General features: G+C 36.6%; 1 protein-coding gene across 9 annotated transcripts in view; it reads right to left on the bottom strand.

The window, feature by feature from the left end:
• The window catches only part of LOC143035849 (shootin-1-like), an 841,540-nt gene that overhangs the window by 795,265 nt on the left and 29,784 nt on the right, over positions 1-16,491 (bottom strand). For 5 of the 9 annotated variants that reach the window (XM_076202919.1, XM_076202927.1, XM_076202925.1 and 2 more), the window contains exon 2: positions 1,170-1,373. In XM_076202919.1, coding sequence (XP_076059034.1) covers positions 1,170-1,299 — 130 coding nt within the window. In that variant the 5' untranslated portion in view covers positions 1,300-1,373. Of the gene's footprint in view, positions 1-1,169; positions 1,374-11,789; positions 11,882-16,491 lie in introns of all 9 variants that reach the window. The other 4 variants (XM_076202920.1, XM_076202923.1, XM_076202921.1 and 1 more) reach the window with 2 other exon arrangements.

Here is a 16,491-nt window from a genome sequence, read left to right as displayed (position 1 = left end):
TAGAGATATGATCGTTCTGCCATAGACTAATGTATTTCACTATTTAGAATTAAATTAACGATATCTCGACTAACTCATTTGACTTAATGACTTCGGTAACAGGTTTTGCCCAGGCAACTGCCACACGATCTTATCAGAGGAAAAATAATCTTGGAATACTCAGTATTGGCTAACTACATCGCTACATGAAATGTCTATACGCAAATTACTCAGGGTTTTTCCTGGTTGGTTAACAATCAAATAAAAATCACTCATTGACATAAACGTTTCTATTCCAAAAACGAACAAATAACATCTTTACCTGAATAATAATTGTACATCCAATTATCACTTAGCATGTTGTTGCTTATGTAGTACTTAACCACTTCAGTGACAAAGGATTACATAGGCGGAGCATGCAGACAGAGACCTTTTGGTCCATATCTAGGTCGGATGCGAAAAAATATATAATAATGATCAATGAATAAATAAATAAATAAATAAATAAATAAATAAATAAAAATATAATAATGTAAACAATAAATAAAATACATAAATAAATGTATAGGTATAGTTAAGTAATAAACAAACAGGTAAATAGTAAATAATAATAAATAGACATATAACTAAGAATAAATGAGAATCAAGCAAATAATAATAAACAGACAAATGATAACAAAACAAATAAACAAATAATATAAAATAAATTATAGTCATTACAGCATCTTGCTTAGGTGTTTATCTAAATTCTAAATGATTCTTAAAGCTTCGAACTGAACTACATTGCACTGCCTCTGCAGGAAGTTTATTCCATTCATTAACTACACGGTTGGCGAATCTGTTTCTACCCACTTCCAAATTAAATCTATTTCCAGACAGTTTTACGATTCTATTCAGAAGTAATGTAGCTACATCGAATGGGTCAAGACTGTCTAGATTAACTCCCCCTCTATGATGATACGTTGTGGAGGATTCAACCCATCATATTACATGGGTTCACTTAATTAAGAGGACGAAAGTTAATTCTAACCACAAGTATTCCTGACTACCAGGAGCACACCAATCACCAATATATATATATATATATATATATATATATATATATATATATATATATATATATATATATATATATATATATATATATATAATAGAAACAATACTATTTTGAACAATATAAGATGACTCACCTTTCTGAGCAAGCTTCATCAATGTCTTCCTCCTCTCGACTTCCTTCTCGTACAGGTCCTTCCAGTCCCTGTCCTTTACATTCCTCCCATCCTCCTTGGTTAAATCGATGTCCATTCCGTTTTCTGTCATTCCTGCGGTTGTCCACTAGGCCGCCGAGTCGTTTTCGTTGGCCACTGTCTTAGGTTTTCATACTTTCATCAGATCTGAATGAAGGAAAGGACATAAAAACACAAGATTAAGTTGCATCCTCCGGATTAGATATCGTACTTCAAGACAACTGTCCTACTGGTCACAGGTATTCCTTTATGTAAAGGTTGAACGGTTATTCGTAACGTATTCGAAGGAGACACTCAAACTTTTCTTCCTTTGCAAGGGATTACAAAGGAGGAGCATGCCGACAGTAGACCTTTTGGACCATAACTAGGTCGGATGCGAAAAAATCATAATAATGATAAGTGTAAGAGGCTCGTAGATGAGGTTCGTAGATAAAGGTAGCCAAGTAAGGTAGAAAAAGGGGTAGGTGGCGAGATTTTTTTTTTTTTTATGTGAGTTGGATGTTTGGTAAACAAGAGTTCGTAGGCGAAGGAATTGTACAACCTCGCTCCTCGCTTAAAAATTTACAAACAACTGCTGGGGACCCGATTTCATTGCTGTATTATGCTGATGTAACAGTATGTAAACTAAGTCAGTGATGTATTGATTTCGAGATTGCTTGACTAAGTAATATTGCTTAAGGGGTTTGTAACAGTCTTTCTGATTGGAGAAAGGGTGGAGAACATTCAATTGGTTCATGGAAGAGAAGTCACGCCTTTAGGGGGGGTGTACTTAGATGTAAAAGTAAAGATCATTGGACTAAAGAAATCATGACGTCAATGCGAATTGACCTAGTAAACAAATTGAGGATTCCAGAGGAAAGTCCCTTGGTGTAATTCAGAGAACCAAGTGTACTGTATATATTCGGGGAGAAAAGAAAGAAAAATGTAACTCCATTAAATTCCCCTCTCTTAGAGTAACATTGACATACTTCCTGCAGAAGAATATTGTGAATGACTTTCGTACGTGAAGACAGTGATAAAAAGAAAGTAGAAAGTGAGAGACGAAATACAAAACTATAGAACGGAACAGTAGACGGAGTAACAACGGTGGTAAGAATAAGTAAATAAATAAATAAAGTTTATAATATTATAAATAATAATTAATAAAATAAAGAAATGAATAAATTGGTAAAGTTAAATAATAAACAAACAGGTAAATAGTAGATAATAAATTGACAGATTAGTAATAATAAATGATAATCAATCAAATAATAATAAATTGACAGATAAGTAATAATAAATTATAATCAATAAAATAATAATAATAAACAGACAAATAATAGCAAACAAATAAATAATATAGAATAAATGTCAGACACTACAGCATCTCGCTTGGGTGTTTATCTAAACTAATTTTAAAGTTTGAACTGAATTATATTGCACTGTATATTTATATATATATATATATATATATATATATATATATATATATATATATGTTTGTGTGTGTGTGTGTGTGTGTGTGTGTGTGTGTGTGTGTGTGTGTGTGTGTGTGTTTGTGTGTGTGTGTGTGTGTGTGTGTGTGTGTGTGTGTGTGTGTGTGTGTGTGTAGTTACGACTATGGACCCGTCGAACGTCAATAATTAATATTTACGTACTGTATATCTGTGTGGTTTTATGTACACGTGTGTACTCATGTGGATATCGTCAAGATGCCCGATATGCCGGCTTTCCCACGATCTTGTCATGTAGCGCCTCTCCCTGCAACTGTCAGGCCGGCGTACGAAAGTGTCAACTTTTAGTACTGCTACCTTTATATACGTATTTATTTCTTTTTTTGCTTTGTCAACGTGGTTCATTCAATGTATAAGGATTTATGTATGTGTATTATCTTATGGTCCTAACTTGTCAATCTTAGGACCTGATTAACGTAATATTTGGGAAGTTGCAATTTTTCTTGGGTTTTGTATCCTCGCCAATAGTGTGAGAAACCAAATTTTGGTCACCTGTGCGACGCGCGTATTGACTAAAATTGCGTGGGATAGTTGATTTTGGCAACAACGTTTCAGTTTCGTTTTACGTATGTATTAATGTATAGACATTAATGTAAAAACTTTAAGTTTCTTCTTGTTACTAAGATTGACAAGGTAACATCATTATATGTTATTTGTATGCCCATTTTTGTAAAGAATATGTCCATGGATATATTCTAAATCTTTGATGTTCATTGCCCCTGGCGACATTTGGCAGCTCTTCCGTTGGCTTGCGGAAGGTATATATGTTTGTCCGGTGATCGTCTAGGCTGGACTCTTTTTTTTTTTTTTTCACGGAGTCCCTGCTATACAATTCTTTTTCACTTTCTGGTCTTGTACTTAAATTTTCTTTTTGTAGGACTTTGTATTCTTTGCAAGTCGATATTTTCTCGACTTTGATTATTTAACGTATGTCTTGTAGGACTTTGTATTCTTTGCAACTCGAATTCTCGACTTTGAATATTTACGTATGTCCTGGCGGCTTTAGCCGTTTATATTCTACAGGACTCATTGACTTGTTCTAATATTGTTTATTTTGGGTCAACATGTTATATTGTGAGCATTTCTATGTATGAAATTTCCATTGTGCTCACTTGACAACCTCTGTCTTTCGATTTTTTTTTTTTTTTTTTTTTTTTAAGGAAATAATTAATCTTTTTATTAACACTCAAGAGTTTTATGAACCCGGCTCTTCCTCCCTAGTCGTCACAAGGAGAAGAGGAAAATTTTGGCGACCCTGCCAGGATCGAAGGATAGAAGGAAGCCAACGGATTTAATCCTCAATTCCGGTAAGATGGAGTTTAATCCCCGAGATTTCTTTGAGTCCCGAGACATTAGAGTCCTGCTAAGTGCAAACGTTTCACAGTTGCTAGAGATAGGAGACTTACTTAAAATAGTGGTATCTCAGTTAACTGAGAGGGAATTGTTACCCACAGAGGCTATTCTATATACCCGTCCCCCTACATCAGAGGACTCAGAACTGAGGTTAAGGCTTAGAGAAACAGAATTGCAAAATGAAGAGCGTAGGCTCAGAATGGAGTTAAAGATGAAAACTAAGGAGGACGAGACGAAAATTAGGTTGGCTGAAATTGAATTAAGTAGAGCAGGATTGAATTCTTGAAATAGTTCTTTCTCGCCTAGAGATTTTGATGTCACAAAATACATTAAATTAGTTCCTCATTTTTCGGAGAAAGAGCCAAAGACTTTCTTTGTGCAATTTGAAAAAATTGCAACTCAATTCAAAATCCCAAGGTGGCGTTCCACTATAAGGATGAAAAGATGATGCACAAACTCATCGAAACCCTAATCCATGCAAGACTAGAATATGCATCAGTAGTTTGGTCCCCACACAGAATGAAGGATATAAGCACGATCAAGAGAATGCAGAAGGCAACAAACTGGTTTCCAGCCTGGCAGATAAACCATATGGGTCTACCCACTGGGTCTACCAACTTTGAAAGATCGACGAGAAAGAGGTGATATGATTACAGTATTCAGGTCACTAAAGGGATAGATTGCATTGACAAAAGAGATCTCCTGATTAAAGATAAGAGGGCTCTATAAGGTCATGGGAGCATATTAAGAAAGACCTCATGTCTAAAGGATGTGAAGAAATATGGTTTTCCATATAGATGCATAAATATGTGGAATAACTCGGAAGATGATATAGCCCATGGTCAAACATTACAAGAGTTCAAATATAAATATGATAATTGGAAATCAAGGATATAAATTAAGTTGAAAATGTACATGAATTTTATGCTAGGTATGATAAACATTAAAAAATTGGAAACGGGACCCAATGAGCGTTTTTTTTTTTTTTTTTTTTTTTTTGTATACTACAATACAATAAGTACTTAACCACTCCCTACTCCCTCCATCCCCCAACCCCTTCCATCCTTTCATCATAGTATCATCTATACACAACCATTCTCACACTCACCCCATCCCTGCCTTCCACGTCTCTTTCTAACTCATTCTTTTCATGTGTCCAAATCATCCCAATACTCTTTCATCAACCTTATCTGTCATCTCCTTTTCCACCCCCACTCTCCACCTCGCCTTGTTTCTCATTCTATCCAACCTTGTGGCCCCTACCATACTTCTCAGACATTTAATCTCAAACACATTTAAATTTTTCCTCTCTGCCACTCTTATATTCCAAGTCTTCTCTTGATATAGTGCCGTCAGCACAATCACCCCTTCATATAATCTCTTTTTTGCATCTATTCTTACATGCCTATTTTCCATTACAAAATTTAATTCCCCGAGACATTTACTTGCTTCCCTCAATCTACAGTTTACCTCCACCTCCACTCATTTTCCTCCCATATGTGATCCCAAATACCTAAAGCATCTACTTCCTCCAACCTCTCTCCTTCAAGACTTATTTCCAACTCGCTGCCATCCCCTCCCATTGTAAAACTCATCACCTTACTTTTACTCACATTTACATTCAACTTTCTCCTATTGCATACCTTCCCAAACTCCGTCACTAAATCCCTTAATCCCTACTCTGACCCTGCCACAATTGCAGAGTCATCAGCATATAATAACTGGCTCACCTCCCACTTTTCTCCATTTCCTTTAACCCTCTCCAGTCCCCTGCCCATTACCCTTGCATTTACCTCCCTTCCCACACCATCCATATACACATTGATCAGGCATGGCGGCATAACACATCCCTGACGTAGACCCACCTTTATCTTAAACCACTCACTCTCTCTATTTCTAATCTTAACACAGACTCTACTATACTTGTAAAAACTATTGATTGCCCTTAACAACTTTCCCCCAATCCCATATATCTGCAATACATCCCACAGTGCCTTCCTGTCTAGCGTCATAATTATTTTCTAAATCTGAGCGGGTTAGGGCGTCGTTACTTGCGACGAAGGTCGAGGTGAGGGCGGTTCGAATCCTGCCACCGGCGAAGTTAAACCAAGGGCATGGTTCATCAAATTCCAAGCTACAAAGCCCTCTGTGAGGGGTACCGTCCTAGCTTCCCGATAGGGGGAGGGGGTGACGTTAAACCATATCATCATCATCATATCTTGTCTTAAGCTTTCTCACATATCTGTCTTACCACAAAAATCTGATCCACGTACCCCTTCCCTTCCTAAATCTACACTGTTCCTCACTAATTACTCCCTTTGTTCCTATTTTAATCCTCTCAATCAAAACCCTCCCTCCAACTACACTCAACAAAATGATCCTTCTGAAACTACTACACTCACATTTGTCCCCGTTTCCCATATAAAGCGGACCTATACAGGTCCTCCTCTAGTCCTCTGGCACTCTATCCTTCCTTAGACAGACATTAAACAATCTCATTAACCAGTCCACTATTACTGTACCTCCCTTCTTCTGACACTCCGCATGACACCTTCCAACTCAGATGCCTTGCCTGCTCCTATCATTTTCAAAACTACTTGTACCTCATTTTTTTCTCCTCCATTTCCCTACCCCATCACCATCCTTTTCTTAGCGCCTCCCACAGCTACCACCAATCCCTCCCTATCCTCCTCCACATTCGACAGCTCTCTAACATACTCTGCCCACTTCCCTTTACCACCTCCTCAATGATCCCTCCAGTATCAGGACGACTTCCGTTTGTTTCCTATTCCTCCCATTTCAGTTCTCCTCAATCAAAATGCCTCATCAGTTTTATATTTTCATTTTCTCAATAATCTTCTGCGGATGCATAGCAGACTCCAACGACAACTGTTTTTATTTGGCCTTACTCAAGCTCTTGTATTAGGTGGAGCATATGTTAAAAGTCTCTTTTATTGTTTCTCTCTGTTATTTTCACGTTTATCATTTCAGCCTTACCTTCCACTATTATCTCATACACCTTTATATTTTTCTTCACTACTATCATCACTTCTATCCCCACCGTTTCTCCGTCATCCCTTCAACACAAATTGTTGTTTCTTTCTCCAACCGGAGCCATCAATATTTCCATTTCGTTAAGTCTCAACAAAAGGACATTGACTAGAAATGGGAGGAAATTCGGATGACACGTGAATGAATTTCGCGGGTTAATGAGTGATGGGGACGGTGGTCAGAGAGAGCTTCTTGGGAGCTGTGTTAGTCAAATTCTGACGGATGAGGAAGGAACACTGGAAATAATATGTAAGGCGACGATAACATATTTTGACGGTAGAATCTGGGGCGAAATGGGGGAAAATCTAGATTTTATTTGTGGAAGATGGAGTTCATATCCTACTCTGCGGTCAGAGAGGGAGCCGTCAGCGTAGATGTGGATGATAAGAGAACGAAAGGATTTGTGAAAAAGAAACGTATCTTTTTTTTTTTTTTTTTTTAATAATGTAGTAATGGCAATGAAGTGACATCGAGGGGCAAGCACCCAAGGATTCCGAATGAATGCTGCAACTGGAAACACTTTTTTTTTTTTTTTTAAGATACCACATCCACCATCACCATGGCAAATAAACTGACAGTGTGAAAATCAGTTAAATCCTTGAAGGGTTGATGGGATGGAGAGAGTGCAAGAAATTAGGGTGTTATGGTAGCTTTTACAGCGAATTTTATACTTCAATTATATCAAAGGAACGACAGTTGTTTAAAGGCAGAATTAACTTTTTGAATATAAACTCTTCACTAGGTTACTACGGAAAGCATCTATGCTGAAGCGTAGACCAAGAGAACACATGTGATTGAGTATTCGATGGGTTATGAGTGAGGCATCCATAGTAAATTTGTTTTATGTGAGGGTCTAGCAGATTCTAAGGGAATATTCTGTTGGCTCCCCAACTTGTGTGGGACTGCAACTTCAGGAAGTCACAGAATCAAGAACAGGAACCCTTTTTTTAAGTTTTAGATGAGGGATTCAAGAAAGGAAAGGGTCGAGAATCAGACCTAGAAATCAAGCCTGTTCAACAGCTGAGAGAAAAGTGTTACCTTGAATTACTGAAGGGGCATCTTTGCATCAATGTATGCATAAATGCATGAGGGCTGATTTGAGGCTTAACATTTTAAATCTATTGTCTTCAGCCTCTCAGGTAACAGGATACATCTCGTTGGAAGGGAGGTTGGTATGAGACGGGTGGGTTTAGACACAGAACAGAGCTAGATCATTGACGAATAAGCTAGCATTAATCCCGGGGGAATATGTTTTGCTATCCCATCGATCATCAGAGTAAAAATAGTGATACTGAGGACGCTTCCCCGGGGGATACTTTCTATGTATGTGATGACAAAGATATAAGAGTTGGGGTATGATGATAGGTAGTTTCGCATAAACCTAGAAGAAAAGCTGTATCACACACCTTTTCTAAGAAAATACAGCAAAAACTTAGTGGCTGTTGGAAAATTAAGTACAAATTGTTGTTCATTTCATCAAGGTGTCCTTGGCCTTGTGGCTACCACAAAAGCCAAACTGATGTAATCAGAAAGAGTGGTGTTTCATTTGCTAAAAAAAAAAGTTGGATAGAGAATTTTTTCTAAGAACTTACAAAGAAATTTTGTGAGACCAGTTGGATGGTTGTTATTTGAGGGCTAGCAGTTAGGAACCACATGGTAATAACAACTAACACAAGCATTGACGGAAGCTCTCCCTCTGAGACACAGAGGTAAGGATTCCAAGAGGATCCCCACCCCCACCTCCACCACCTCAGTACAATATAAGCGAATTGTCAAGCCTGACCGATGGAAACTGGAGACAGGACAAGGTATTCAACTGAAACACATAATGTGTGTTTTGAAGTTAGATAAGATAAATTCTGGAATTTTGCAAGTCTTGTACGATGACTTGATTAACTAAGTGGTGCAACGAATATGTGAAATATATATTTTTCCGTAGACACAATGATGAGAAGCTACTAGTTGAAATCTAGTTCTGAAATAGTCGTCGATCAGATACTAACCATGCATATTTCTAATATGTACATACAACTTTAATAATACACATTAAAAACAATAGAAAGCTATGCATGAAATAAGATATTTTTATAAGTTTACACCCATAAGATATAGAATAAGAAAAAAGGTTAAGGACGTGACGTGACACATTTTTATGAAATACGGAAGCTGGTTACAAAGGATTACAAAGGATTACAAAGGCGGAGCATGCCGACAGGAGACCTTTTGATCCATATCTAGGTCGGATGCGAAAAAAAAAATCATATTAATAATTAAATAATAAATAAAAACTATGATAATGTAAATAACAAATAAAATACATAAATAAATGCATAGGTATAGTTAAATAATAAACAAACAGGTAAATAGTAAATAATAATAAATTTACGTCATGTCGTTTCTTACGACCCGGGCATCCCAAGGGTTTGCACTACGAAATAAAATTAATTACTATTTCCTTTCATTAACATAAATACTCTTATCATATATGTAAGTTGTACAGTGTGACAATGCCCGCACGCACATACACACACACATGAGCGCGCGTACGCAATAAACAAAAGACGTTAGGAAAAACAGGCATTACATGTTTCAATCTTAGGACAAATTAGAAGACGTAATTCAGTTGGACAACTTAAATGTATTTACGGCAAAATTAAATAGAGATACAGAGAAAGAATCCCATAAAGATAACTCCAACCTCATATATTAAAACCAGATATATATGATTTGACACACACTGGCTGTCTCGACAGACTGCAGCAGATCCGAGGTGAATACACACACACACACACACACACACACACACACACACACACACACACACACACACACACACACAGTGGATTAGAGAAAATACTAGATATAGAGGAAATGAAGAACCCTCAATATTGGACTTAATACTTACAACAGAACCTGAGATAATCGATAATATTATTGACAAAACTCCGATAGGAAAAAGTGACCATGTACTAATAGAAATGGAATTGAAAGAACAACCAGACCAAAGCAAAAATGTTAAACATAGAATAGGAAGACCTATGTATAACAAAACAAACTTTGAGAAACTTAAAACATTCTTTCGCAATACAAACTGGGAAAAATTCCAAAACGAAGATACAGGGATAGAAGAAAAATGGAACATACTAAAGGAAATTTATAATGAAGGAGTGGACAAATTTGTACCACAACAAAAAATGGAAAAGGCATACATAAAGAACTGGTACAACAAAAGATGTAGTGAAGCAAAGGAAAAAAGGGACAAAGCTTGGAAAAAATGGAAAAGAGATAAGAAACAAAGCAAATGGCAAACATACATCAAACTAAGAAACGAATATGTAAAAATACGCAGAGATGAAAAGAGAAATTATGAAAAAAAGATAATAGACAAATGTAAAGAAGAAACCAAACTATTTTACAAATATGTAAATGGAAAACTGAAAAACAAACAAGAAATAGAAAAACTGCGCCAAGATAAAAAGGAATTTACAGAAGCTGGAAATGGCTGAAATAATGAACAACCACTTCAGATCAGTATTCACAATAGAAAACTCGCCTAACAGTGAAGTTAGAGAGAGAGAATTATCCCCAGCAATGAAAGAAATAAACGTAACACAAAAAGAAATCAGTGATCAAATTAAAACCCTGGATGTCAGAAAATCACATGGCCCAGACGGAATAGCAAACTGGATACTGAAAGAATGCATGGAAGAATTAACTGACAAAATATATGATATAATTAAATCATCAATTAAAGAAGGAAAAGTACCATTGGACTGGAAAAAAGCAAACATTGTACCAATTTATAAGGGAGGTGATAAGGAAGATCCATCTAACTACAGACCGGTCTCACTAACAAGCACAATAGCAAAAATTTGTGAAAGAGTGATCAAAAACAGATGGGTTAAGTACCTGGAAGAAAAATCTATACTGAACACAAATCAATTTGGATTTAGACAAGGGAGATCCTGTACAACAAATCTGATTTGCTTTTACTCAAGATTAGTAAACATAATAGAAGAAAGAGATGGATGGGCAGACTGTGCTTTTCTGGACCTGCAAAAGGCATTCGATAAGGTACCTCATAGGAAACTAATAAGATAGAGTCAAAAGGTGGCATCAGAGGAAAATTATTGGAATGGATGAAAGACTTCCTGATTGGGAGGAAAATGAGAGTTGTAATTAGAGAAAAATTCTCCAACTGGGAAGAAGTAAAAAGCGGGGTCCCGCAAGGATCAGTACTGGCCCCGACCATGTTCGCTGTATACATTAATGACATGAATGAAGGCGTGGAGTGCTATATAAAATTTTTTGCAGATGATGCAAAATTACTTAAGAAGGTAAAAACGGAAGAGGACTGCAACTCATTGCAACAAGATCTGGACACAATATGGAATTGGACTCAAAAGTGGGAAGTAAAATTCAATATTAAGAAATGCAGCATAATGGAATTTGGAAAGAGTAAAAATAGAATATCAAAAGATTACAGAGTTGGGGAAGAAAAAATAAATAAAACAAACTATGAAAAAGATCTTGGAGTGATGATTGGAAAGGGCTTGAAACCAGATAAGCATATAAATAAGATGTTCGGAGAAACATGCAACTTATTGAGAGCAATCAAAGTGGCATTTACCTATATGGACGAAGAAATGATAAGGAAAATACTTACTACACTAATAAGACCAAAACTCGAGTACGCAGCATCACTTACAAAGGATTACAAAGGCGGAGCATGCCGGCAGGAGACCTTTTGATCCATATCTAGGTCGGATGCAAAAAAAAAAATCATATTAATAATAAAATAATAAATAAAAACTATTGTAATGTAAATAACAAATAAAATACATAAATGAATGCATAGGTATAGTTAAAATAATAAACAAACATGTAAATAATAAATTGACATATAACTAATGATAAATGAAAATCAGACAGACAAATGATAACAAAACAAAAACAAATAATATAAGATAAATTATAATCATTACAGCATCTTACTTAGGTATTTATCTAAATGATTCTTAAAGCTTCGAACTGAACTACACTGCACTACCTGTGCAGGAAGTTTATTCCATTCATTAACTACACGGTTGGCAAAGTTGTTTCTACCTACTTCCAAATTGAATCTATTTCCGGACAGTTTGAGACCATTGTTTCTTGTCTGATTCTCATTCAATGTGAAAATTTGGTCACTTTTGATGTTGTCAATTCCCTTTAAAATCTTAAAGACCTGTATCAAGTCACCTCTGAGTCTACGCTTTTTTAGGGAAAGCAGATTCATGTGCTTTAGTCGATTTTCATATGATTTATTTTTGATATTTGGAATCAGTTTTGTGGCTCGCCGTTGTACTTTTTCCAGTCTGTCAATATCTTTAATGAGATTCGGTGACCATACGGAAACAGCATATTCTAAATGTGGACGAACTAACGATTTATATAGCTTGTTAATGAGTGATGGACTTTTGAAATAAAAAGATCGCGCAATCAGTCCCAGAATCTTATTTGCTTTCTCAGAGGCTGAAATACATTGCTTGGATGATTTGAGGTCGTTACTGATAATTACGCCGAGATCTTTTTCACTATCCACTTTTGTTAACGAATTTCCAAATAACTTGTAATCGTACTTAGTTATTTTTACCTATGTGCATTACCTTGACACCCAGTACCAAAAAGAATATTAAGAAACTAGAAAGATTACAAAGAGCGACAACAAAACTAGCACCGACACTCGCCGAACTAACATATGAGCAAAGACTATCCAAATTGAACCTACCAACTCTGGAACAAAGAAGAGAAAGAAGAGATTTGCTAACTATCTACAGAATAATGAAAGGAATGGAAGTTTTAGACAGGAACGACCTATTAATGTGGGACAACGGTAAAACAAGAGGACACGGAAAAAAATTGAAAAAGGATAGTTATAGAAAAAACTTGAAAAGGAACAGTTTCCCACACAGAGCGATAAATATATGGAACAAATTAGACAACAAAACAGTATGTGCTAACACTATACAAGATTTTAAGATAAAACTTGATGCGGAGAGATACAAAGACGGGTCACCACGAGCATAGCTCCCCTCCCGTATATTACAACTAGGTAAATACAACTAGGTAAATACACACACACACACACACACACACACACACACACGATTCCCCGGCCTAGTAGACAAAATGTACAAAGGAAGACGAGAGGTGAAATGATCGTGGTGTTCAGGGCAATGAAAGGTGTGGATAAAATTGAAGAAAAAAAATCTCTTGCATTGGGACGGTCGTCACGAAGCCATAGGAACAAATTAAAAAATAATATATGCCTAGAGGAGAGCAAGAATGTGTTCCGTACAAACGATATTAAAAACTAAAACCACAAAAAGATCGATATATATATATATATATATATATATATATATATATATATATATATATATATATATATATTATATATATATATATATATATATGGAGAAATGGAGACGGGTCCACGAGCGCAGCACCTTCCCTGTATATTACAATTAGGTAATTACACACGAAGGTGTAGAGATGCACTTTGGTCTTCATCTTGGATGTGTGTATCAAAATATATATCCGTACACCTCAATAATAAATAACGCTATTCTGGAGTGTGCTGAGCCAGGTATTCCTATACAATTACACCAAGTCACGTGCCCTCGCAGACGTGTGGCCGCCACATCTTGACCACAGCCCTGCCACTGACCCCACCCATACCCCCACCCTACACCATCCAATCTGTAAACTCACTACATGAGGTGAAAGAGCGAGAGAGGTGAGAGTGAGAGATGGGGGGAGGGAGAGTGAGAGAGGGGGAGGGAGTGGCAGAGGGAAAAATAGGGAGAAAAAGAATGTGTGTGTATATATATATATATATATATATATATATATGTATATATATATATATATATTAGTAAAGGAGGGGAGCAGGTTTTCAGTAATACACGTGGAGTTAAAGACGACAGCATTGTTGTAGTTGTTCAGTTTTTTCTTCGTATTCTCGATTTTCCTGATTAGAGATTTTCCATTAACCGGGTGAATTGAAACTAGGTCTCTATATTCTTCCATTTGTTCTTATTTGAAATCGACGTTTCGTCTTGAAAAAGACATTATCAAGATATAACTGAAATAACAAAAATTACATGGTAACAGTAAAGGTACAAGACAATATCAAGATATAACTGAAATAACAAAAATGACATGGTAACAGTAATGGTGACAAAAAATAATAAAGATGACAATTTTGTGAAAATAAATACGAAAACTTACATTTAAAGGGAAGAGAGAAAGAAGGGAGAGTGACATGCCGAGGATGACGTATGTATATATACCTAAGATCAAGTCAGACAAAAGGGGGGCAGACAATAGTGATCTCAGAGGTCAAGGAGTAAGGGGGTTGGGGGTGGGGGAGGGTTAGGCGGGTGTGGTCACCGAGGGTGAGGGAGGGGGTGAAGGTGAAGGGAGAGAGAGAGAGAAGGGGTAGAGGGAGGGGGAGTGGGGAATTTTTATTTCTATATAATGGGATAGAAGAGATTAGATTGCTCTGGATGTTAATGACTGGAGCTTTGTCTTTAATGTGAAAGGCTTCGAGTAATTATAGTCTCCTAGGGTCATTGCTCGATCCAATAATTTTGGTGTTATTGATCAAATCATCCCTTCTGAGTGCCTCGTTATGGAAATTCCTATGATGTTCTTTGATTGCTCCCTCTTGTAGATGTAAAGATAGGCGACGGCTGACTTTACATCTAGTAAAACCAATGTAGGAATGAGAGAGATTACAATCTCCTGTAGAACAGTGGTATTGGTACACTACATTAGTTCTAGATGTGAAGTCTGATCGCCTAGACAAATTGTTTGTCATGATCAGAGAGGAAGTTTTTGGATTTTTGTAGTAGATGAGAACTCATGATTTCGTTGTTCTCATTTGTAGGAAGGCAATTCTTATGAATGATATCACTAATGACTTTTTCATCTTTTTTGTAATTACTAGTGAAGGTGTTTCTGTAGTAAATGTTAATGAAGTTATGATTCTGTGGTTCTTTGATTGTGAGATGGGATTCTAGCATTTTGTTGGTAATAGAATCAAAGTCAGTGTTAGAATACCCATTGTTTGTGAGTATTTGTCTAAGGTGTTGAAATTCACTGAGTAAAGCTTGCCACGAGGAACACACATCTAATGATGCCAGGATTCCTGGCATCATTAGATGCTAAAAATATTTTTACTGAAATTCCCGTATTAAGAACAATCAATATAATTCTTGACTATGTGTATCATAATAATGTCATCCCACCCCCCATATCCCTGAGTCTACTTTAAAAGAATTACTTGTCACTTGCACCACAGAAGTTCCATTCAGGTGCCCAGAAGGAAACCTTTACGTGCAGCAAGATGTGGTAGCGATGGGATCACCGTTAGGTGTCCTCTTCGCTGAAGTCTTCATGTCTGCTGTAGAAAGATCAGTCTTCCAGGACGGAGAGTTAAAACCATCTATCTACTGTAGATATGTAGATGACATCTTTGACAGCACCCCTTCTGTTGATTTGTTAGAAAATATACGGTGCCGACTTCAGGAAATTTCAGGCTTAACTTTTTCCACTGAAATTAATAACAATGGTCTACTCCCCTTCCTGGATGTGCTGGTTGATTCTACTTCCGACAACTTCATTACTAGTGTATATCGAAAACCCACCAACATGGATAAATGCATGAATGGCAAGAGCGAGTGCACAGACTACAAGAAAGGTGTCATTAGAGCATATGTAAAAAGAGCCATATCAATGTGTTCCTCGTGGCAAGCTTTACACAGTGAACTTCAACACCTTAGACAAATGCTCACAAACAATGGGTATTCTAACACTGACTTTGATTCTATTACCAACAAAATGCTAGAATCCCATCTCACAATCAAAGAACCACAGAATCATAACTTCATTAACATTTACTACAGAAACACCTTCACTAGTAATTACAAAAAAGATGAAAAAGTCATTAGTGATATCATTCATAAGAATTGCCTTCCTACAAATGAGAACAACGAAATCAGAGTTCTCATCTACTACAAAAATCCAAAAACTTCCTCTCTGATCATGACAAACAATTTGTCTAGGCGATCAGAATTCACATCTAGAACTAATGTAGTGTACCAATACCACTGTTCTACAGGAGATTGTGATCTGCTCTCTCATTCCTACATTGGTTTTACTAGATGTAAAGTCAGCCGTCGCCTATCTATACATCTACAAGAGGGAGCAATCAAAGAACATCATAGGAATTTCCATAACGCGGCACTCAGAAGGGATGATTTGATCAATAACACCAAAATTATTGGATCGAGCAATGACCCTAGGAGACTGCAATTACT

Source organism: Oratosquilla oratoria, chromosome 19 (genome assembly GCF_046742065.1).
Source record: "Oratosquilla oratoria isolate Oo_2021 chromosome 19, ASM4674206v1, whole genome shotgun sequence".
Lineage (NCBI taxonomy): Eukaryota > Metazoa > Arthropoda > Malacostraca > Stomatopoda > Squillidae > Oratosquilla > Oratosquilla oratoria.
This window is presented reverse-complemented; position numbering and strand designations above follow the sequence as displayed.